This window comes from Equus quagga, chromosome 3 (genome assembly GCF_021613505.1).
Source record: "Equus quagga isolate Etosha38 chromosome 3, UCLA_HA_Equagga_1.0, whole genome shotgun sequence".
Classification (NCBI taxonomy): Eukaryota; Metazoa; Chordata; class Mammalia; order Perissodactyla; family Equidae; genus Equus; species Equus quagga.
In genome coordinates, this window is record NC_060269.1 from 76023821 (window position 1) to 76049910 (window position 26090).

At 40.1% G+C, this 26090-nt stretch overlaps 1 protein-coding gene across 1 annotated transcript in view; it reads right to left on the bottom strand.

Moving 5' to 3' along the window:
* Positions 1-786: 786 nt before the first annotated feature.
* The window catches only part of MTTP (microsomal triglyceride transfer protein), a 45980-nt gene continuing 20676 nt past the window's right edge, over positions 787-26090 (bottom strand). Inside the window, exons 9-18 of the mRNA XM_046655867.1 lie at positions 24436-24604; positions 23267-23374; positions 17882-18094; positions 16166-16377; positions 13997-14094; positions 13781-13902; positions 11868-12095; positions 6037-6161; positions 3868-4038; positions 787-2113 (exon numbers count right to left, since the gene is read on the bottom strand). Coding sequence (XP_046511823.1) covers positions 1942-2113; positions 3868-4038; positions 6037-6161; positions 11868-12095; positions 13781-13902; positions 13997-14094; positions 16166-16377; positions 17882-18094; positions 23267-23374; positions 24436-24604 — 1618 coding nt within the window. The 3' untranslated portion in view covers positions 787-1941. The remainder of the gene's footprint in view (positions 2114-3867; positions 4039-6036; positions 6162-11867; positions 12096-13780; positions 13903-13996; positions 14095-16165; positions 16378-17881; positions 18095-23266; positions 23375-24435; positions 24605-26090) is intronic.

The following is a 26090-nucleotide window of genomic DNA, read 5'->3' on the forward strand; positions in this document are numbered from 1 at the left end:
AACCAGTGAAGTGGTCAGAACTAGAGGATAGCAAGCGAGGCTTACAGTTACATTTCTGGCTCCAATATGTCACTTCAAAATGTGGACTATCACTCAATTCCTCTTAAATTTCCAATTTATCTAGAAAGAGGTTGATGTTTGTTCTGTGCTTCAGGTTTCTTGTTTCTTTGGAGCATGTTAGACTTGCTAAGTACTATCCATTCTCCAAATGTGTGGCTGTGTTTGACTCTGCCAGGCAGATGAGCTGTTGGGAAGCGGCACAGCACTAACGTCCAGGACACCGCAGCCATCACTCTTAAGTAAATCATCATTTTCCATTTCACAGAAGCAGCTGTGATTTGTTGAACATGACACGGCTGAGGTTCCTTAGCCCATGAAATCTTCAGCTTAGTGCCCTCACTCACCTTGCTTTTGCTGCAGCATGAGTGTCTTTATAGAGGGCATCCTCCAGGGTCAATGCCACCACCAATGACACAGCGCCCCCACCTTTAGTTTTTGATTTTTTTCTCTTTTCTCAGTAATGTAACAATAATGGTATCAGTCCCCTCCTTTATGAAAACTGGGCTTAGAAGCTTGTTTTCAAGTTGACAGGTCCTTAAGTGGTTCTGAGTATTAAAAATGAGGGCGATTTTCAGTGGCCCATTTTTCAAAAGGCTCTGACCTCCTATTAGAGAATCTAGCCCGTACTATAGAGCCAGATTTATTTGTGTATGTGTCTTGGCTCAGAAAGTGGCAAGAACAGAGAAATACGGTGTTTGCAGTAATGAAAGACAAAAGTAATTCGATAAGATTTACACATATTTATTTCATCACACATCATTCTAAATGGACAACCAATGGCAGGCTAGCTAAGCTTCCACTGTGTGTGTGTGTTTAATGGAAAAATGAGCACCTGTTATCGGTTTTGGGTTTAACACTATAAACACATGTATCTGTTTGATTAATAAATATTTGAAAATGTTTAACATGGCTCTTTTAATTTATACAAATAAAGACAATCTTTCCTTGATTTCATATTTTAGAAGTCCAAATCTATTAGTTTCTCAAAGCAACATTCTCTTTGGCTGAAATTCTCTCAGCTATTCTGGCTTTTGTATGATTGTAGTCAAACAGATTAGAATTTCCACCACAAAACAATAGAATGAAAGGTAAAATGATGAATATATGAAGACATCCCTTATAAAGGACAGTGTCAAAAAGACACAGCACAAAAAAAATCAAATGGAGCTTCTGAAATTAATGTCTCTGATTCTTATGTGCTAAGCTCACTATTTTTGTAGGGCAGAAGGCAGAGGACTGAATGCTTTCTTTTAGCAATCTAACTCTGTGGTCTGCAGAAAGATGCGATGGTATGTTCTAATTCTGCGCACCTTCTATCTCAATGCTTAGTAAAACTAACAATAGAAGAGATAAATATTAATTCTTGAAGTTGGCTGACAAAAGGCTTTAAAAAGTCTTGTCCCCTGCTCCTACCCTCCCAAAAAAGAAGAAAAAAAGGTCTTTTTTTTCCTGATTGGGCAACATGTTTGGTAGAAACAATCCACATTTAAGGTTCTATCAAGGGCTTCATACGCACTGATTGAAAATTGCTGAAACAAAATTGGGTTCTTGTGAGTATGGCATGTTTTGCTTTGTTTTTTCATAAACAATAGTTTCTTCTTAGGGCAGAATGATTCTCACTGTATCAAATGGGATCCGAGAGAGGTACCCGAAAACTAGGATCGTTGCTAAAAGTGTCACGTACGTTGGCTCAAAATTGACACCGTAGGGAGTATACTGAATAGGCCCAAATTTAACTATTTGAGGTTTTTTACAGCTTTTTACAAAAATCTTAAATACAGGTAAATATGTAAACACTGTGCTCTCAGAGAGCAAGTACTCCGGCATGTCACATTGTATCCCTTCTGGGGAAACAGGTTCAAGCCAACAGCACCCATCAGTTCAAAACCAACTGTTGGAATTACTCTCAGGTTGAGGGGCAAACACCGCCTTGCACATCTCAGAGTTCTCTTGGTGGAGCGGGAATTCAGATCCTGCCACCAGCCTTTCTTTTCTTCGCCGAGAGATATAACCTCTGCCTGTGGACAGCCTTTCATACTTTGTCTCAAATTGCCTGCATAACAACAACAACAATAACAAAGTCACACACACATTGAAGCCACCTCACACCCCTCAGAGCCAAATGACTGAGAGTACATTGAAGCTTCCTCTCAAAGCAACCTGAGAAGGGGCCTGAGCGCCAGACTCCCAGCTCTCACTCCCGTGAGTCAGGCGATTTGTTTCTTCCCCTTTCTTTTCACACCAACAGACTCACTGTATGCTTCAAATGGCTGGGAATGGGAATCCTGCCATACATTTTTCTGCAATGAAGGACTAAATTCCTTTCAGCCTTTTGGAGATGCTGTTAAGCTTTGCAGGCCTTGCTATGTCTCTCACCCCACATTCCAGGAGCCCCACCTTGGGAGCACTCCCCTTTTGAGTAAGTAGCAAGTCCAACTGGACTTAAGCTGAGAATGCTGACAGGGAAACATTCCCAGAGCTCTGGCCCGAGTGAAATGTAGAACCAGTTAGCCATGTGCTTCGGTTGGTGGTCACTGCATTTTGATTTTCTATATTGCATTCATGGAGGTTTATTCTGGACACGAGTTATTACAAGCTAGCAACTGCTTAATATTCTGATTATAATCCACTACCTTTTATTCTGTAAAAACATAACCTACACATATTTGTACTTACATCATTTTGCATTCCTTAGCTGGATCATGAAAGGTCAATCAAATAGAGAAGGTGCTCAGCTCTGGCCTACTTATGAAGAGTGAGATGTAGGCTATGGCTTCATGGTTAGTGGTACGTGTCAAGGAGGCCTCCATAACCAACAGAAGAGTCAGTGCTACGGAGACCCAAGCATGTGACTTCCACGTGACAGCATTGTTACAAATATGGCCTCAAGATTCAAAGGACACAGTGTGAATGAGAAGCTCTAGAGCGGAAGAGGTGTCGAGAAAGTTATATGGACAATTACATGTATATTTGGTTTTGAAGACACTAAAAGTTCTGCTGAAAGCGTTTTTTTTTTTTAAATTCAAAATCTCAAACTCTCAAGCTTGAGCCAAAACTTAAACAAGGTCAAAATGCTGTTGTATGGATTACCTAAAAATTGTGACTTCACTTGGGCTCTTAAGCCACGGTAAACGATTGCTAGGTGTTTTGTTTTGAACTTTCTGTCCAGGAGACAATTGTGAAGATAGCCAATAATATATATGCATCCGTGGGGCCGGCCCCGTGGCCCAGTGGTTAAGTTTGCGCGCTCCACTTCAGCGGCCCAGGATTTCGCTGGTTTGGATCCTGGGTGCAGACATGGCACCACTCGTCAGGCCACGCTGAGGCGACGTCCCACATGCCGCAACTAGAAGGACCCCAACTAAAATATACAACTATATGCTGGGGGGATTTGGGGATAAAAAGCAGAGGAAAAAAGAAAAAGATTGGCAACAGTCAATAGCTTAGGTGCCAATCTTAAAAAAATATATTTATATATATATGCATCCAGTACTTTGCTGAAACTACATGGCAACTCTTATAGTAAATCAAATCCTTTTGTTTCCTTGAAGAATTACTTCTGGATTAGAACATGATATTATCTTCAGAATCAAATAAACTGGTTAGTCACTACAGTTTCTTGGTATTCTAGAAACTGACTCTTTTTTCAGACTTATCAATTATTCTTTTACTCATTTAAAGAAAATTCATGTTTCACTGGGTTTTTACCATTTTCTTTTAATTTCTGAAACCAAATGCTCAAACTGAGTGCAAGGTCCTAGTGAACTGGGGACGGCCCTGGAACATTCCATGAGCACAGCTTCTTACCTGAACGGTGCTCCATCCTTGTCCATCTGCATGCAAACTAAGAATGGGTACTGAGAAAACTGTACTGTGGAGATAAACTCCATGGCTGCTTCTGTTTCTGCACTGACTTCCAGGCCAGCTTTCACAAAAGAAGAGTCCACGGTGATGTCACCAGTTATTACCAGAGCCACCCTAAGGATTTGGGTAAAAAAATCTGTTAAGGTCACATTTAACTGAGCTCAACTAACAGCTATAGTTTCACAGGGTCTGAACTTGTGATGCTGATGACTATAAGGAAACACTTAAGGGACCAATATGTGACCTGTGTGTACTTAGAGTTCTGTTGGGAGCCAGGGCCTGAGTAGTCCCTGGGATTGGGTGGGAAGGTTTGTCCTTGCCCTGAGCCCACCCCTAGCCTTCAGTCCTAGATGTGCGAGTGAAATGTCTATCAGGTACTACTGTTTGCGATGGCCATACCAAGGGCCAAGGTGAAAACATGCCTGGAAAGTTGTCCTCTTAGGAAGTCAGAAATACCTGAGTTATCTTAAAACAAAGTCTAAATTCACCAAGAAGACAGCTGACGTTTATAATAATTTTCTTGGTAACTAGCTCTCTCTTGGTTTTTATGTAACTATTTCAATTCCATTTCATTACTTTCTCCAAAGGGTCTCTAGAGACATAAGTCTATGGTTGCCAAGCTCTTTGAGGAAATACTGTGTCACAAAGAACCATTCCCACAGTGGGGCATGTAAAATGGGTGTCCAGGAAGGATAGATATGGTGGGTTCTCCAATAATCCCCCAGAGGACTGGACAGAGATGGAATTGACTAGGGAATGTGGCTTGGATGAATGAAGAGGAAAAACGATCCCAGTAGAAGGTTTACCTCTAGGACCAGTCTCATTTATTTGTAGACCTTAAGTGAATTTGTGGGAAATACTCCCACAGTTAAATCAGAGTTGTATGTCCACGATTTTTGGTAGGGGTACTACTTTTTGTTGTGAAACGTTAGAGGCCCTGCTGCTGCTGTTGTCAGTGGAAAAGTAGGTCAGAGGCGGTATTGTTTAAACCCCCAAATCCCTGAACACACCTTCCAACATCTTACACTCAACAAAGCCTTATGAGATGGTCTTTAAATTGAACAAATGAAAAAGTGAAGCTAGATTGGCTACAGTGTGGATACTGGTAGATTCTTAGGGATACTGTGTCCTTTTCAAAAATCGAAACTCTTTTTGTTCTTGCTGTTGTTGATTTCTTCCTGCAAAGAATTCAATTCAGTTTAATTTGGGGAAAGGTCTATCTAGAAAATCCTTCAGAAAGAGGAGAAAGATGACTGATTCAGTGGGAAGCCCTAAATTATATTGCTGATCCCTCTGATGGTCTGCTCCATTTCTCACCCTTTGGTTCCTTTACTAACACTGTGGGTCACCTCTCACATTAAATGTGCCACCTTTTGATTGTTCTCAATTCCTTCATCTACAGTTTAAAATAAATCAAAAATTTAATTTTATCACTTCTATCTACTTCTGTCCCACCATATTTTTAAATACCAAAAAAAGGCAAAGATTAATCGCATTTTCCATTTTTTTTTATTCAATTCTATAATAAACAGAAGAAAAATTCTTTTGATGAACACACTGGCTCAGAGATATTATTTTATGTTCAAAGTAAAACATTTCACTTTGAGCTGATAGGTAGATTAGAAAAAACTAAAGGAGCTGAGAACATTTTGTTTAGAAAAATGGATGCTAACAAAAAACTCAGGGACTCCTCATGCTTAAGATTTAGATTCTACTCAAAAGTGATCAGCTTTTTATCTTTCTCCACTGAAGACAGCAAAAGAAAAGATTTCAAATCCCAACAAGAGGGATAAGCTAAAAAGTTTACTTCAAAGTAAAATTTCCTGGCAGCACTGTCAACACTGAAGTGGAGCCCAAGAGAAGCGAACTCCTCAAACGTGCGGCGTGCCGTCGACGGGCGTTTTCAAAAGCAAGAAGCTTCTTGGCTGAGTCGTTTTAGGTACTGACTTTCTCACAAGCAGCTATGGAAAGAATGACTTCTCATGGTTACTTCCTACTCTGTGATTTAATGGTTACAAATAGAAAGCATAGATTCTGAAAAGTCAGAGAATTAAACAATTCCAAAACCATATCTCGGTGGTTCTTTGCATAGAATATTATATGTATGCTTACCGATTGCTCACCCGAGTTTTAGACTCACGATACCACAGACTAAACTCCATTGCCCCTGAAATATCAATGGCGAGACCACCCTGGACCTCCATATTGGCCTTTAGTCCAGATTGCAACTGAAGCTCCTAGAAACGAAAATATACATAGTAGTTATAATAAAAATAAGCACAATTTAGCCAACCCATTTCCAAAGGCACATTCAACCTCCTGCTGGACATAATACCATCTGAGTTGTGTTAATGTTGGAGTATTTCCCTAGGCTTGGAAACACATTATTCTAATCTTGATCACTAGAAGTAGACTGCTGGTTTGTTAGATTAGTCAACTAAAATACTAGAGAAGTGAAGCACGAATTGAGAAGGGTGTTTTCTTTCAATCATTCCCTCATTTTGGTAGAGGCAAAGTTTCTCAAAGTGTGGTCCCCTGAGAAACAACATCAGCATACTGGGAACTTGGTAGAAATGCAAGTCCCATACCTACTGAATTAGAAACTCTGAGGGTAGGGCCCAGCAATCTGGTGGATTTTTTTATTTTTATTTTTTTTTGGTGAGGAAGATTGGCCCTTAGCTAACATCTGTTGCCAATCTTCCTCTTTTTGCTTGAGGAAGATTGTTGCTGAAGTAACATCTGTGCCAATCTTCCTCTATTTTGTATGTGGGATGCTGCTACAGCACAGCTTGATGAGCAGTGTGTAGGTCTACACCTGGGATATGAACCAGCAAACCCCAGGCCGTGGAAGTGGAGCACATGAACTTAACCATTATGCCACTGGGCTGGCCCCCAGCAATCTGTGTTTTAATAAGCCCTCATGTGCTTCTGATGCACCTAAATTTGAGAGCCACCAGCCTGGGGAAAATGAGGGCATCTCCATCAGAAATCCAGGCATGGCTTTGCGGTTGGGTGAGGGGTTGAGCTAGATGATCTCTTGAGGTCCTTCAGCACTTCTCTAGCTATGTGCCGTGTCAAATATAGACAACTGCATCCTGCTGGCAACTGAAAGGCAGGATAAAAACTGCTGGTGCCCTATGCAAGTTCCAGGAACTGCCTAATCAAGCTAGGAAAGGAAGGCAAGGCAATTTAACTAAGCCTTAATACCTGCTGTTTGACAACTGGAATATCAAATTAACAAACAAGTCCAGCATGAACTCAACAGCATGTTCCAGAGACGGCACTCATTTGTAAACACAGTCCATCCTGAGAAATTTTGTAGTTGTCTGAAACCCATTGTTTTGTGCCGTTTGCCCACCTTTAGCCCTCAAGTCTTGCATTTTCTATGTATGTTAGGGAGGGTAATGTTGGCTGAAAACATCTTCAGTTGGATTGCAATCAGATTGCCTGGGGACAGTGTCGAAAATGATAAACGTCCTGGGAAAAAGGCTCAGTATCATTAATTTTGATCTCTCTCCACGATCTTAGGTTCATGGCAAGCGGCAGCATGACTAAATTCTTTCTGTAACTGCCTTGCTCAGACCAAACAAGCTGTGCTTTCACCGACTCAAATGCCTTGATCTCCTTTTCTAGAAAGGATCACGTTGATCTCCCTGAATTCTTTCCACGTCCTAAAAATTGTGGCAGGAAATCTCATTCAAAGGACTTGCTTACCAACCAGGCATTCTAGAGAAATCTGATTGTGGCATGAAGCTACTTTCAATCTCAAAGACGCTTGGCTGAAAGCGTGAGACTCTCGACACAGAGCTCAGGACACATAGGAGAGAGCCCTAAGGATACTCACAGCTACATTCAGTCTAGAACAAAATAGGATGTGGTAGGATGCAGGGGTTGTCTAAAGTATCATAACTAATATAAAGGAATACAAATTATCCTGAAAAAACTACAATAATCCTGCCCAAATTTTAAGCTGTGCCTATGAACTGGAGAACCAAGATACCAGAGTTCTGCATGCGCACTGTAGCTGTGATTGCTGCCAAATGAATGCTGCTGTGTGTCCTGCCTCAGAGGTGTTTCTTTCTTTGGGTCTTCTCCTCTCTTCCCAATGCAAAAATTATCATCTTGTTAAGTTCATCCAACCCACAAAAGGTCTACGATGTGGACTTTGGCCTTCCTGCTGACCATATATTAGATGGATGTCAAAACACACCAAGTGCCATGGAAAAGAACATTTCCTGGCTATTAGACAACGTGCCTCTTACGGAGAGAGAACATTTCCACTGCAGTGCGGATTTGAGGAGTGCCTTGGCTTTCTGGGAAGATTCCATTTCTCCCGTGCAAAGGGATCATGGAAGAACTCTTACATGCCACCACAGAGGAATTTGCTTGGACCCCCATAACAGGCCCAACCACTGACCCCTGTAGAAAGACAAACCATTCTTTCTTTGTGAGAGGGACTAAAGCACATAGTGCAGTGGTTCTTGCTTGTGAGGGTATAAAATAAGCGGAACTAACAGTTTTGAGCACCCACTGTGTCCCTACTGTGTCTACATTTGGTGTCTCATTTCATTCTTATACTAATCTTCCATGCTAGGCATTATATCTGAAGATTGACAAGAAAAATCAGGCTTGGTGGCCACGCATGGAGCCAGAATGAATACTCAGACTGTCTCTAGGGTGGAGACCTTTCTACTCTCAGACATGGCTAGCACGAACTCAGAGCTCTTGGTTGTCTCCTGGTGTGCAGGAAGCCTGTTCTCAGAAATATCGCGAAAAAGAGCCTAGGCTTGGTCCTTGTTTGACCCAGAGTGCATGTGTGTTTAAACTTTTGACTGTGAACTACAGGAACACGATCCTGGAGCTTTGTATTTGTAGCTAATGTGGCTCCTTGGATCCTTGACCTTTGCTCCCAAAGGTGTTTCTTACCAAAGGTGTTCAGACACCAATACTTTGACAACTCATCCCATTGCTTCCATTCGGGAAAATATGTTCTTTGCTAGATAAAAAAGGATCCCCCTAATAAGCTGACTTTAGCAGACATCTTTCTCTGAAGAGTAATCCAATTAGCCGAAAAAAGAGAGAGAGTGAGCACAGAGTAATTCCATCTGCCCTGGTGGCTGTGACAGGCTGCCCACTGCCAAAATTTCCTTCAAAGTCAGCACTTGACCTAGAGTGGTATGTGCCTCTGAAGCTGGGGTGGCATTACTGGAGTGCTCTGCAGAGCCAGGGTGCCTCACACAGCTTCTCTGTATAGTAAGCCCGGATCTGCCAAATACTCCACTCTGAAATACAGACACTGGGTTATGTTTAATAGCAACAGGACCATCTTTTTCTTAGAATATCCCTTAGGTGCTCTTGTTCAATGAATAGAAAAACCTTACAAGATAATCTAGATCAGGAGCTGATAAATTACGGTCTGCAGGCAAATCTGGCCCCTCGCTGTTTTTGCAAATAAAATGTTGTTGGAACACTGGCGTCCTCCTTTGTTAATGTATTACTGATAGCTGTTTTCACTCTACAATGGCACAGTTGAATAGTTGCAACAGAGACCACGTGTCCCACAAAGCCTAAGGTATTTACTTTCTACTCTTTACATAAAAAGTTTGCTGACCCTGATGTAGGTTACTACCTATGTTTGCATCAAGCTTTACACCCGATTCAGACCATCAGGCATTGTTGAAGGGTAGCTGAGCACAGACTGATGGTGCTGAACTGCTATTATTCCTGTGTCCTAGAATATGGACCACTCCCTCAGCACTCTTAGGCCTTCTTTAGAGATTCGTTCACTAAGAACGCATCTCCCCAGAGCCAACACTGCAATGGAAATGTGCAGTGTAAAATTCTCATATGGTCTGAGAACTTTTCTCACGTGTGTCCTTGAGGATTGAGGGACATGACAGCCACTGTTGGTTGCCCTTCTTCTCTTCATTCATATTAACGGAAACACAGTTTCATTCAGAGCGACAAGGCATCCATTGAAAAACCATATTTACCAGCCTGCCCTGCAGCTAGAGACATCATATGACACAGTTTTGGTCAATAACAAAAGGGCTTCCTTTTGTAGATGCTTAACTTTTACAGGAAGAGATAGAGATTCCAGGACAGTTCTTTAAAAAGAGTCAGACTCTGCTGCCCCTTCCCTTCCTCCTTCCTGGAATGAGTCGATAGTGCTGGCAGTGTAGCCATCAGCTGATAATCACGAGGGGACAAGCATGGGGGACAAGCCACAAGTAAAGATGACTGAGCTGAGGGAAGAAGAGCTTGGATCCTGATAATATCTTAGGGTTTCCATAACGACCCTGGACTAGCTACTTCCAAATATTGGTTACATGGTAAAAATTGAACTATTTGGTTAAGCCACTCTAAATCGGCTTTTTGTTACAGACGGCATTGTGAACTGATGTGAGGGATAATAAAGATGGGGAATTGACATTTAGTTCTAACTGACAATGTTTTGGAGGAGTTTTAGTAAAATTTAACATTTAAGCTCTCTCCCAGGTCTTAAAATCTATGATTTCACAACCAGAATCCAACAAATGAGAATCCTCAAATCATCCGGCAAAGAGCGAAGATGGTAAAAACTTTGGCTCATCTGTTTTAAATGCCTCACTTTATGCTAGTCCTCCCTTATCCGTGGGGGATATTTTCTAAGACCCCTAGTGGATGCCTGAAACCATGGATAGGACCAAATCCAATATGTACTATGTTTTTCCTGTACATATATGATGACCATATACCTATGATAAAGTTGAATTCGTAAATTAGGCACAGTAAGAGATTAACAACAGTAACTAGTAACAAAATAGAACAATTATAACAACATACTGTAATAAAAGTTACGTGAATGTGGTCTCTCTCTAAATATCTCCTTGCACTGTGCTCACCCTTCTTCCTGTGATGGTGTGAGATGGCACAGTGCCTGCGTGATGGGAGGAATGAGGTGAATGATGCAGGCATTGTGACCTAGTTTTATTTTCTGGACTGCGGTTGACCATGGGTAACTGAAACTGTGGAAAGCAAACCACAAATAAGGGAGTCATACTGTATTAGTAAGAAATCCTGTGTAAAGCTATTAAGCAACTGCCCAAGAGCACATAGAAAGTAAGTAGTGGAGGCAGAACTCAGACCTAGGCGATTGCTCATAAAGTTATTAAACCACAAAAGCGAACTTCCCAGGCAAATACTATTGTCTATAAATTTTAATCCAATCTCCTTGAGTATTTTCAATATCGTAAGGATGATCTGAAGAATGCAGTTCAAGTGAGTGAAAGTACTCCTATTCTCTGATAATGAATGAACCTTTGTAAGATTCTGTGAACACGAGAATTTTGAGTAAAGAGTCTCCATGAAACACGTAGTTGGTGTCAGTGGTTGTTTGTGGCTCTACTAACTTGGCAGGGTCAAGACGATGCGCTCTCTGGATCTTCATCATAGCTGTCATGATAAATGTCATCGGTGACTTAGGAAGCCATGCAGTTCAGTGCCTGCCTTCAGAATAAATATCATCTATGCCCTCGTGCCCAGGAAAACCACGTGAAGAGGTAGTGCCACCTCTGCTCTGTTGTATCCTAGGTTATTTTCTCCATAAGTTCTCATTTCTGTTAGCATAAGTATTTTCTCTTTTTTTCTTTCAGTTTTATTGAATTGACATTATATTATATTATATTGAGTATTTTCTCTTTCGCCTTAACAGTGAGAAGTCTGAATCAGCTAATAAAGGCAAACACACACACACACACACAATCACACACACACAAACCCTGCTTACCTACAGCAAAGGAGAAAAGGAGAAAGGGCACCAATAGCAAGAGGACCGAATGCTTAGAATGTGAGCTCCAAGGTGAGTGGAACTTGGTCTTGTATCCTCCAAGCATAGAGCACGTTGAAACTGTGCCTGGCACACTTTAGAGATTCAACAAATCCTTGCAGAATGAATGAATTACCTGGGAATGGTCTATTAGCAGAATAAGTCCTTTCACCACACTGATTGGGTCACTGGATGTTGTCAGCATTTTGGACATCAAATCACTGTATCCATTGAAAAAAGTGACAGGTCTGAGCTGAACATCAAAGAGGATGGCTGACATGCCGGCGTAGGAGTCAAGGTTCTCCTCCCCCTCGTCAGGAGTGGCTGCAATTAAGGCCTCCAGTCCTTGCGCTTCAATGACTACCTGGGGAAAAATGGATACATCAGTTATGATGTGAGCTCCCCGCCTTTATGTAAGTGATGGTGAGCCTTCTGAGCTATGGGTAGAATTTTCCTAGGGGTCAAAAGTTCAGGGGCCAGCCCTGTGGCACAGTGGTTAAGTTCACATGCTCCACCTCAGCGGCTCAAGATCGCAGGTTTAGATCCCTGTTGTGGACGTAGCACTGCGTGTCAAGCCACGCTGTGGCAGCATCCCACATAAAACAGAGGAAGATTGGCGCAGATGTTAGCTCAGCGACAATCTTCCTTAAGCAAAAAGAGGAAGATTGGCAACAGATGTTAGCTCAGGGCCAATCTTCCTCACAAAAAAATAAATGAAATAAAATTCAAATATCTGCAGTAGCTAGGTAATAAATAAATAAATAGACAAAAACGAAAAACAACTCTATGCCTGAATATAAGGTGAGCTAGTTTTCTTCACTTAATCCTCACAGCCACCCTCTGAGGTACATATAGCTTTATCCATTTTGCAGATAAGGCAAAAAAAACCCTGCTCAAATGGCAGAGGTAGGATTCAAACCCCTTCTGTCTGACTACAAAGGCCATGAGCTTTTGACTTTATGATATTGTCCGAAAGACTCTCAGTCTCTCCAGGACTGTCATACATAATGGATTGGCTATCTTGTAGAGCCCCTAAAAGGAGAGGGAGAGGTGTTGGGACAGTCGACCTAAGGCTTCTGCTGTGAGAGGGTGTGGAACTCTCTACGCCATGACTCACACCTTTCCATGCCAAATTTTTCTCTCTAGCTAAAAGAAAGCTGTTGATCGCCATGAAGAGGGCTCATACCCTGAGCTCTACCATACATAGGAATCCTACACATTCTCTGTGCTCCATACCCAGCCCCTTGACCACTGGGTGCTTGGCATTTCACAGTGCATATCAGAAGACAGATGGTGATTCCTCAGGACAGAAGGGCACAGTATTCTCAGCAGAGTCCTCTCATGGGGTGTGGTAATATAATATTGATATGAACTCACGTATATAGCACTGGATCATTTTTAAAGCTTAAATGAACTTATTTAGAAGGTCATAATTTGATAGGCATGAAAACTAAAAGGAAAGTATGTTTCATAATTAGGAAACCTTTATAGATTGTCACCAAATTTTAGATAAAACCAAAGGGATGGAAATCAGCCAGTTGTCAAAAGCTGATACTTTATTCTTTTCTCTCCTATCAGTATTGAAAAATATAGAACGACTCTTTAGAAAGCCATATTCTATTATGAAAGTTTTTATTATGGGGAATCAATCTCTTCATAGAAACATCCAGAGAAAGGAAAATATATTCCAGAACTAATATATGATTATAAGAAATATATCTGTGAATAAAAATAAAATATTTTTTAAAACTTTTGTGAGAAATACTGGCATGATTTCAATTTTGTGAATATGTATACCTTTGAAATGGCAAATGGAGGTTTGGCAAGTCCAGTGAACCAAAATACTTAGGTTTCAAGTTCGTGTTTGAAACTCTCTCTGGGATTATGAACCATACCGCCTCCTGCAGATGACGGAGTCACGAGCAACTTATGGCAGAAGCCACCGCTCAGTTCTGCATTCTACAGTGTTACCATCAGTGCATATTTTATTCTACCTCAGACTAATTTCTTACGTACTTTATTAAGCAAAATTAATGGAAAAAGAGTTACCTGGCTGCTGTGAAGATGAGCCTTCCCAGTGTACTGAAAGATATTCAGGTTACTTCTCCTTAGAATGCCAGAACCAGAGTAAAGGATGTCAAGGCTGTAAGTAGATGCCGAATGGGGACTACCTAGTGACAAAAAACCCTGCAATTTAATAACAGTTCCAGCATCATCCAAGCTGGGGAAGGGCATGGAGGGAGAACCCCTTTTTGGGTTACGTACGTTCCATGTAGCCAGTATAGGCAGAAGAAGATCCAGTTTTGGAGAAACGGTCATAATTATGAGCAACCATGTCCTTCAGAACTCGACGGACCATTTTGCTGCAACACGTAAAAGGAAGAAGCTGCACATTCATTGTAATGGCTATTTCCCAAGTCAGATTTGGAAAGAAATCAAACCCTCAGTGGAAAAAAGAGGTGGCCAAATTTTCCTCCTGCCGCTCCAAGACTGGAGAGGTGCCAGCTGAAGCCCCAGCTTTGGGATTAGGGCTTTCCCGTCCATTCCTCACATACGTAAAATTCAGTTTGGTATCAAAATGACAGCAAGGTGTGGATGCCTGGCTATGAGATGGCTTAAAATGACTGATGGACATACCTCAGGAGTGGACGACATACGATCTTTGAATCACCATGGTTCTATTGTTCAATAGTATAATGATATATAACAGTCAAGTTTCCAAGAATTTCTTCTATTTCCAATTAAAAAGACATGTCAGTAACCACTGTCTCCTCTAAAGGAAGTCTTAGGCCTTACCCCATGTTCTGTCTTGCCTATCTATCTAAATAGTGTTGTGATCTTTCCAGTCCCGACTACTTAACACTAATCATATCAGTAAGAATAAAATTGTGACAACACAGCAAAAAGTATTAAAATAATCAGCTATAGACATCTGGATCTAGAACTGAGGTAGAAAATGATTGAGAGGAGGGAATGGTAACCTTACAGGTTTTCCCCATAATACTACTAGTTTACAAGATTTTAGCCTGGAGAAGAAAAGATGAGAAAGGTCAAGATAGTTGTCCTCAACTATTCAAAGGGCCTGCATGTGGAGGAATGATTAGACCTGCTCTGCTTTACTCCAGGGATAAAACCAGGGCCAAGGGGAAGATTTCAGTTATACAAAGAAGCAATGGTGCGAGTTTCTGAAAAATGACCCAAGTTCCTCAGAGGAGGTGAGCCTCCTGCCACTGGAGAGGTACAAGCAGAGTCTGGATTCCACTTGCCAGGAGACTAGACCTGCACACTGGAGAGACACACCAAGCAAGCTGGCCTTTCCCGTCCCTCCAACTCTAGCATCTTTGTTCTCAGAATCTGACCTGCAGTGTTTGCGATGCTTCCTCACCTTTCCCAGGCTGCTCTCTACCCCACTGCCTCCCCTTCATTGTCCCTAAATCACTAAATTCACCAGACAAGGGCACCAAACACACCCAGGGTCTCCTCCACAGAGTGCCTTAAAAGCAGACCAAGACGCAGAAGTCCACTCTGTCCCCCAGGAGTCCCTGGCTTCTTTCTCCCTCACTCATCTGCTCCATCCTTCTTCCTTATTGTCCTGCTTTCCCTTCCACTCACTCCCTCCTGTTTCTTCTTCCTTCAGTCTTCTTACTCCTTATTTTCTTTCCTTCAATATTTTACTGATTTTTAAAAAAATGTCCTTTATCTATTTTCCACCCTCGCCAATGTCTGTTTTCCTTTTCAGCTGGGAATGCTCAAATTGGATCTTTCCTGGGGATGGTGCTCCGCACGTACTCAGCAGGGGAACTAGACATTCCCTCTATGGCTCTCTGATTTCAGTGAGGGGTGTAGAGAGCTCGGGGGGCCGCTGTGAAGAGAGGCGTCCATGAATTCAGGAGAAGAGACGTGGAAACGGGAAGGAAGATGAATCCAGTAAGCGCGCAACACAGTCTGCTGCTCCCACGCCTCACACCTTGCTAGTCCTGAAACATGGGCCATGTCTAAGGTTTTAAACTTAAACGGTGAATTAATTTTGGTCTGTGATAAATGAGGTATCAAAGATCCCTAACATTTGGAAAGTCAAGGTCAAAGACTGTTTGGTGAGAACTTACATCATTTTGTTGTGCTATTTGTAAAAATAGTCCTATTAAAAATGTAGTTGAATTTGAAAACATTACAAACATTTGGCAATATATATTCACGAGGCTGAACGGGAGACTTAGAGTAAAAATCACACCCAGAGTTCCAAATCATAGTGCCAAAGCGAAGTTCTTTTATCTGGCCCACCGAATAGTTCTCATGTGGGAAATTCGGCAAACTCTTTGGTTTTATGCAACATAGCCCAGCATAATGACCACAACCATTATTAACAGCCACACGTGTACCACCCCAATATACAAATAAGCTTGACTAAGCAGAGACAGGAGCACAGTATCATACCTTGCAGGCATTTCAAAACGTAGGATGTCTTGAACAATGGAGAGCATGTATTTATTCATTTCTTTGGGAAGCTCCCCAATAGACAGCAGGATGTTTTTCACTTCCATGTAGGATGGATTGCTATTTAAAATGACAGCAGCTGCCGCAGTGCGCACGGTCTTCTCATGAACTTTACGATTCTGGTGGTATATCCTGTTTAAAGTCTTCTTCACCTGTTCAGAAGATGTTCAAGCTTAGCTGGTGCACATCTAGATTTTTAAAATTGATACTGTGGCAGGAATAGTTAGTGCTCTTAAAAAGGCACATGCATCCCTACATTTCTCAGGTTTTTTTGCAGTTAGGGCGGGGCCGTAATTCTGGCTGATGGACCGTGAGCAGAATCGCTGTGGTAACTTCTGGGCTGAGGCAGTTGGAAGCTGGCGTGCCTTCTCCCTCTCTTCTACTCCTGTGGTGAACTTAGGGCCACATTTCCCCTTACTTACAGCAGGTAGAGCACAAATGAGAAATAAACTTTTGATAAGCTGAGATTTGGAGGCACGTTTGCTATTGTAGCAAATTTTTAGGTGTTACCGAACTAATTTAGATTTTTAAAGATACTACTGCTATGTGCAGTGGGGCTCTGGGGAGAGAGAGCTAGACGAACTGACATTTCCTTACAATGAAGTACCTCAGAATCTTCCCTTCTTTTTTTTTTTTTTTTTTGATGAATAGACTTCATTTTTTAGAGCTATTTTAAGTTCACAGAAAAATCGAGCTGAAAGTACAGAGAGCTGTGTACTCTCTGTGCCCATCTCCCCTCCTCCAACACACACACACAACTCCCCCTCTGTCAACAGCCCGCACCGCAGTGCTACATTCCTTATATATGATGAACCTATATTGACACATCATTATCACCCAAAGTTCATAGGTTACATTAGGGGGCTTTTTTTTTTCTTTAAAAAAACAGTAACACCAAAGAAAATTTGCAAAAATAATTGCATTTTGTGGTGACAAATAATTTTGTTGGTCACTGGCATTGCCTAACAATAATGTGGTGTGTGGGGTTCTGTACCAAGCACTTATAAATATTTCTTTCATTTCTCCTTCCCTCTGCCGTTTGCTATCTCCCTAAATGTTGGCCTGGTTCTCAGGTCTATGGGAGCTAAACAACTCTCCTGAGCACAAACAGCTAGGAAGGGACGGAGCCAGAATTCATGCAGGGGTCTGTCTGTCTCAAAAGCCCGTCACACTGCAGCCTACCAACTTTGACACAAAACTGGTGACAAAGCGCCTAGCTGCAAACCGGAAACACCATTCTCAGCAGACGGTTTATCTTGAGGTTTACAAACATTCTCTGCCCTAACAAAAAGTTAATTTAGCCAGCTTCCTGAAAATGTAGCTGTAGGAACCAACACAGTAAGACTTAACCCCAGATATTTCACAACGTCGAAAAGTTTCACAGCATCTTAAAACTTACAGAAGTAAAGATATTTCTGACAAGATTTGTTTCTTACAATAAGAGAACGTGCCTCAATATTTATGCCTCAGGGTACAGAACATCATCTATTCAAAATGTGAGGCTGCTTCAGAGTAGCCTTCAACTCAATTTAAGAGTTATTCTTAAACAAGAAAGAGATTGTTAGTATTGGAAAAAACAGGCTGACAGCATTTGACTCATGTTTAGGCATATTTTCTTCCTTTTGTGAAGGTTGGGAACATTCTCGGGGAGTTTACCTCAGCAGTTATGAAAGGGACATCGAATCTCTGGAGAGTGCTGGTAGCAAGGTGGCTGACAGGGCCTTCCCCCGCCTCGGCGTACTTCAGAAGGAGAGGGATGCCTTCTGGGAGCAGGGCGTTCTTCAGCGCCAGCAGGTACATCATGGTGTCTTCTTTTTTCTCTGCTTTTTCAAGTCCTCTCAGGATTAACTTCTTGGCTTCTACCACAGCCTAAAAAATCACAGACTTCCTCAGACGTATGCCCAACCGTTCATTACACAAGGCTTGAGCAAGACTGGCTTCACTTCTGCGTCCAAGAAAACAACCTCAAGCTTTAGAAAGCTTTGCATTGCTTGCCTGGCTGAGGCACACAATGAAAATGAACAAGTAAAGCTTGGTAAGGGTGTGGTGTGTTTTTAAAAAATACATGCATTAAAATATTCTTAAGAAGTGATGAGTATAATTAATAATGGACATATTTACTTTTGAAGACATTCTGAACGTATAAAGTCACTTTTAAAATTCCCTTGTAATTGATTGTTCGTGAAACTGCCCATTCATTGAATTTCTAAAGCAACAATTAGATGGCACCTACGTGGTGCCACATGCTTTCTCTTAAGTAACAATTTGGTGAAACTGCTTAGAAATCCACCACAAGGCCTCATCCTAAATGTTTAAAAAGTGCTTGTTTCCATCTGACTCCAAATTTGCTTAATGCTGCCACACGGTTCAAAAAATATTTCTTGACTGTGGCGTGTATTTTGCTAGGTACTTTTCAAATATGTTCTTTAATCAGAAAAGGCCTTTTTCCGGGCCTAGAAAAAATGGAATTGAGTACAAGTTAACAATTTAATGGAAAAGCAAATTAGAAATAGGGCGTCTGGGTTCTGGTCCTTGCCACTACATGCGTTTTAGGGGCTTCAGTTTCATCTTTAAAATAAAGATTCCTAAGATCTAATTCATCTACTGAATTTGTCAAACTCTGAAATTAGGCTGCAAATACACACACATACAAACACACACATGTGGGGGAGAGAGAGAGAGTTGAGGAATGTGGGGAGATATACAAGGCCCCCAAACAGACAGAAAGATGCTAAACTTCATGTGTAATTACAGAAATGCCATTTCGCAGCTATCAGAATGATACAAAAATTCAAAAGTTTGATAACATGCTTTGTTATGGAGGCTGTGGGAAATAGGTGTTCTCATCCGTTGCTGGTGGAAGCATAAAACTGTACAATTTCTGTGGAAGATAATATGGCAAAAGCTAAAAAATCTGAATTTTGATCCAGCAACCCTAGCTCTGAAGTTACATCTCCAACCATAAGAAAAAATGTACCTAAGATTATTCATTTCAGCATTGTTTGTAATAGCAAAATAGTGGACACCACCTAATGATCATACAGAGGAGATGTGAATGAACTGTGGTACACAGACAGATGGAGCCTAGGCAGTTGTGAGAAGGAATGAGGAAGATCTCTGTGAACCAGGATGGGGGGATTTCCAGGGCATAGTGTTAAGTGGAAAAGATAAGATACAAGAGAGTCTATATAGAATGTTATGGCTTGTGCAAGAAAAAAGAAGTAAGAATATGTGTGTACGTCTGCTCACTGTGCAAAAAGAAACACAGAACAGAGAAATCAAACACCAATGACACTGCTTCCAGAGAGGAGGTAGGTGCGAATGGGTGGAAGGGGCCGGGAAGGGAAGGAGACCTCTTCGAGAATGTTCTCAGAATGGCATTTTGACTTTTGAACCATGTTAATAGTTCATATATTCAAGAAATAAAATTAAAATCAAGGATGGAAGATTGCTAAAATTGAATTCAAACAGAAATGAATGAACTTAAGCATATATCAAACTGATAACATAACTAAACAGAAAAGAAAAAGAATCCAAGAGACTTTCGAACATAGAACTCTGTACACATTTCCTGAGATATATTCTAAGGAAAAAAGGAACTGTGACGAAGTCTTGACCTTTATTTAGTCAGTTTATCTTTTGAAGTGATGTTGGTGTACCAATTCCAAAACTATGTTGTGTGTGTTCCAGGACTGAGCAAATGAATCAATATATTGATGTTCTTGAAAACCAGTGTTTTCTCTGTGGGAGAAGGAAGATGTAGCTATGGAGTGGGGAAAGGAGAGGAAGAACCTTGTCATATCGGATTGGAAGTAAAGGCAGCACTATGAACTCATCATATAATAAATACAAAAATATGCGTTTGTCCATGGTTAGAGCCTAGATGCAACGGCACTCAAGTAACGAGAAATAAAAGCATTTACGAGTAAAACATTGGATGTCAGATGTCTGCAACTCACTGTCAAGTGGCTCAACCAAAATAAAATAAAATGAAAGAAAACAGAATTAGTTCATGGAAATATGGCAACATGTAAACAATTGGCAAATATAGATGAAGGGTATACAAATGTTCATGGAATTGTACTATTCTTACAACTTTTCTGTAGGTTTGAATTTTTTCAAATATGAATTTGAGGAAAAAAGAAATTAGGATGCAGGAGGACAAAATTTAAGTAGAAAACAAATAGAAAAAAGAAGTAGGGGGCTTAGCACTCTGTGAACTTGTCTAGTTGCCATTCAGACTGTCACAGGGCAGTAGCTTTCATGCTAGTAATTGCTGAAAAGCTATAGCACTCAATAGGATGGCAGGTACCTTTGGGGTAGTATAAGTATTGTCCCAATAGACAACTTAAATTTGTACTTAGAATACATCTTTTTCTTTCTATCTTTCTTTCTTTTTTTTTTTTTTTTTGGTGAGGCAGATTGGCCTTGACCTAACATCTGTGCCAATCTTCCTCTTTTTGCTTGAGGAAGATTGTCCCTGAGCTAACATCTGTGCCAATCATTCTCCATTTTGTATGTGGGACGCTGCCATAGCATGTCTTGATGAGCCTTAAGTCTGCACCCCAGATCTAAATCCGTGAACCCCAGGCCACTGAAGTGGAGTGTGTGAACTTAACCACTATGTTACTGGGCCAGCCCCTACATCTTTTTCTTTCTATTCATATGTCTTTGATTTGGGCAAAAGATAGATTATATAGCAGAAAGTTGAAAAGAAAATGTGCATTTACTACAATCCATCTAATGGCCAACTCTAATTATCTTCAAAGATGCATCTTTTAAAAGTTGCTCAAACACATTAACAAAATTGAATGACGGTGATAGTGGATAGTTTACAGCTACCTACAAGGTAACTTTAAAGATGTGATGAGAACTAGGTTGTTCCATTATCAGTAGAACTTTAACTTTCCTTCTCATGCACGTTCTTTTCTCTCCCAAGGCTCCATCCACTCTCTATTTCTGACCCTGACTCCGATTCTGGGCTGCAGATAGGTGTGGCCATCTGCCTATTGGACAACTCAACTTGGTGGCCCAAAGGATTTCAAACTTAACACGGCCAAAATAAATTAACAATTCTACCCTCTTCCCACCCCCAAACCAGGTTCTACAAACTTTGCTTAAGCGGTTGACATCACCATACATCTAGTATCCTAAACTGGAAGCTTCAAGTCAGCTAGACTCTTACTTCTTTCTCATTCCCCACATCCCTTCACTGACTAAATACTATTAACTCTATTTCTTAAATGGCTCTTAAATCAGTCTCCTCCTTCACCCTACTGACCCTACATTAATCCAGAGCTTTAATAATTCATGCCCAGGTTGTTGCAAACGTTTCCAATCAGACCTCACTGGCTGTAACCCAGCCAACACCCAGGCCATATACCATTTTGCTTCTTTCTAAATAGAAAATCTGAGCGCGTCATCCACCTGCCTAAAAACCACATTGTTCTCCCTTCTCTCTGTGTACTGAAGGCCAGACTCCTTAGCTTTTTACTAATAAAGATTCAGCCTACTTTCTTCTCTCTTCCCCTTTTCTGCATCGCCCCTCTCACTTATCTGCCTTACAAACATATGTATTTTGTGTTCCAGCCCCACAGAATTTCTCACTGTTCCCAAGCATACTAGGCCCATTTTGACTTTGGGCTTTTTCACACATTGTTGCATTTCTCCTAGAATGTCCTCCATTCCATAGTTCTATCTCTTCACCTAAGAAGCTCTTCTAGACTAAACTCAAATATTACTGTGTTCATGAAAACTTCCCCCCAAACAGAATAGTTTGCTACATCTCTGCATTCTCAGAGCGTTCTGTTTATATTTCAATATTATTATTTATCTGTTTGCAGTTGATAAACTAGGAGTTCTCTGAGGATGGCAGAATATTTTGTGCATCTTTTCATTACAGGATTAGCATCACGCCTAGCACAGTGTAAACGTTCATTAAATACTGCTGGATGGATGTTTCTATATGTGAGTTTTCTCTTTAGCCAAGAGGTTTGATATCTGATTGCTGAAGTAAACCAGCTACTCAACAATTGTGGAAATTGAAAAACATAAGAAGTCATAACTCTTTGATGTCATAAAAATTATGCAAATTTGATTTCTGCCAGAACTTAATAAGCTGATACTCAAGCATTTTCAATGCCATTATTCTTAGTGATCTTTTTCATAGTTTATGTTCTAGTTATGAGTTCCCTCTCTGGGAATTATTTGGTTTCAAGAATGTTCTCTCTCTTGTTTTTAATAGCAAGCACTCAGCAAAATAATATAGTGATGTCTTTTGGAAATAGAAGAAAAATACTGACTGGAAGCTGGTTGTATAATAAATGTGGACAGAAAAAAGACTATGTTTTTACATATTCACCATCTTTAATCTATTTTCATTATAGAAAGATGGACTGTGTTGGATATTAATCCATCTGGATTTTCCACATTTAGTTATGCTTATGGAGGGCTTTGTTTTATTTTAGTGAGAAAGATGTTAAAACTGATAGTCCATTCAGGCAAGTGGGGAAGTTTTGAGCAAATGAAATAAAAAATAAAATATAAAGTTCTAAGTAATTAGAAGTAAGTAAATTCCCACCATTAAAACTCAAAGCTGCGAACCACACTTATGATAGATAAAGTCCTGTTCTAGGAGGTAGCCCTAGAGGCTGCTATTTTTCTAAAAACAAGAACTATACCACACACACCATTCAAAGCTGATACATAGTGGGCAGGCAATAGATATTGATGGGGGTTAACGGACTATGTGCTTTTTAGCAAGTACTTATTGAACATTTTCCATGTACCAGGCACCATTTTAACAATTGGTGTTGAACAAAGATCCATTTCTTCAAGGAGCTTACATTTCAGTGAAAGACAGAAATAATAAACATAATAACTGAATTATAAAGTATGTTACATGGCGATAATTGCTATGTAAACAGGGAAAATAAAGAACGGTAAGGGGATTAGGGGCGCCAGTGGTGGGCAGCACGGTGAGTAGGACGTAGGATGGTCTGTGACTGTACATATAACACCTGAGATTGGATTCACACTTACTTTGAGTTTGCAGTCTTCATTCTGACACAGCTTCCTGACGAGGGCCCCAATGACGATCATGACAGTTTCTCTGATGTCATTGCTCCCAAAGGAACCTTTGAACTTACTCTGTTAGCCAAACAGGGATAAAATGACTTACCAAAACATTTAAACATTTCCATGGGACATTTTTAGTTAAGAGACAAAGTAACCAATGCCTGAAGAAAATGTTTTTATGTTCCTAGATTGCAAACTCAGAATTTTGCTTTGAGGACACTTAGACATTCATTGTCTAGCTTTGAATTGAAGAGTGAATAGAATATCCCCTGTCCAGACATTCTTAACATCAGTCTGTGAACTCCCTAGAGGTTTATGGATTGAGTTCACTGGATCAGTGAACCAAGAAAACGGTATGTAAAATTTTATGTATGGGTGAAAAGGGGTTTCATTGCTTTTATCAGATTCTCAAATGAGCCCATTTTCCAAAAAGATGATGAACTATTCCACTAGATCATAAGGGGATAAGTGCACTTTTTATTTTTAAATTTTGGACCTAAAAGAAGTCTAGCTTTTGTTTCAAATAATTTTTTTTTTTTTTTTTTGCTCAGGAAGATTTGCCCTCATCTAACACCTACTGCCAATCTTCCTCTTTCTGTATGTGAGCCACTGCTACAGCATGGCCACTGAGAGACGAGTGGCGTAGGTCCACACCCAGGAACCAAACCCGGGCCACCGAAGCAGAGCACACCGAACTCCACTACGCCACCAGAGCTAGCCCCCAAATTTTTAAATATCAGAAGAATTGTATCTGTTCAGTGTACTGTGTATTAAATACAATGAAGATTTTTGAAATCAAAATAAATCTTTTAAAATCAACTTTTGAAGCATAACCAAGACTTCCATCCAAAATTTTGTCCCGTCACATTACACAATAGGTAAACACAATCTTTAAATTTCCATATAGTTTATGTTATTTAGAAGAATTGCGAAGAGGACATTATGTGAAATAATTTACTATACAGTTAACGATTAATGGATAAAAAGAGAGTCCAATAGAATTTGAATATAAATAAACGGAAGGCTCTAGTTTCAGCCCTCACTCTGATCTAGCAACTTCCCTTTACTGCTTAGATTCTTAGGAGGTTTTCAGCTGCTGAGAGCGTTTATTTTCCCAGTGTTCATTAACTCACAATGAGGGTTCTCAGGAGTTCTTCACTGGGATGGGAGGCAAATCCACAGGCATAGAGAAATCTCTCCTGGAGGATAATGCTACTGTCACTTTTGAAATCCAAAAAGTCCAAAATGGCATCTAATGAGTCTGGAGTCTGAGCAGAGGTGACGGCATCCACCAGCTGAGGTCTACAAAAAGGCACAGTGATGGATATCAATGTTTAGGGTGCTTAAGAAATTACTTAAAATCTCTACCATTCACAGACTTTCCATTGGTTTGAGTTTCCTAAGGAAGTGAAATTTTTTTATTTGAACAAAAGAAAAATGAATGACTTTCTTAAAAATACCTCTACATTTTATTTTAATTCTCTCCTTTAAATTCAGTGTATACTCAGAGTACACAAACTAATTTTACTATATTAGCTAAGCCAAATGTAATTTGGAGAACTGTAAACAAAACTTATATAAATAAATTATAAATTAGGTTCAAATTCTTTTCTACATGGGTAATACATAAAAGCCATAGTCCCCAAAATTGGTTCTCTTTCTCTAATTAGTTTTGCAAATATACACACTTCCCAAATGCCTAATTTAACTCAGGTAGGATTATTTAATAGAAAGATAGAAAATTCTTTTAACTTTAATTTGTACCCAAAGGAGAAGTTTCGCCATTTTTTTTTTTTTAAAAAGGACCATGGTATAGTTCAACTACAATAATTATGTATGGACAGACAGGAAATCCCATAGGAAAGTTCTAATTGCATATTCTAGTCTAATGGAATCTTTGATTGGTTGAGTCTGGGATGGTAAAATTTCTGAAACTAGTTGTCATACTAATAAACACATTATGTATGTAAATATTATATTCTATATCCATATAAGCACACCATATATGTGGTTAGTCCTTTACACTTTACAAAAATGATAGACTTGCATGATATCATTTTGATCCTAACAAAAATCTAGGGAATAAAGCAAAAACTGAGAGATAATACTTATTAAGTGCCTATTATGTAAGCACTGCATTCGACAGTTTAGGCGGACAACGTCTCTTTTGCTTTAATTTCTTCATCTATAAAATGGGGCTAAAAATAGCAGTTACCTTATGATTGTTGAAAGGATTAAACTACGTAATCTTTGAAAAACACTTAGAATAGTTCTTGGCACATGTTAAGCGATCAATAAATATGTGCTATTATTAACACAATCACCTCATTTAATCCACTGAACACCTCTGCCAGTTTAATACTAATTTTCCCCCTTACATATGAGGAAACAGACTCAGGGAGATTGAGTCATTTGTTTGCATCCTGTAACCGGTAAGTGTACAGCTGGGATTCGAACTCAGGTTTTTCTAACTCAGGAGTCCGTGATCTTTTAATCACATCAGTGTTTCCCAAAGTGTTTTCCATGCAACTCTAGTACTACAAAATGCTTTAAGAAAAGGGATTCTCAAGGTCATGTAAGTTTAGAAAATGTTTATGGAAACATCTATAATATTATCTGATTAAAGATGCTGAAAATTTCTGCAGCAAAGAGAATTATTTGACTTAGTTTTATGCAGTGTTTTTCAAACTCAGTGGCCTACAGAATCCTTTTGTTTTGGCATACTTGTTAATATTCTGCGAATTACAGGATACACACAATAGACACTTTGGGAAAGGTTACATTCCAC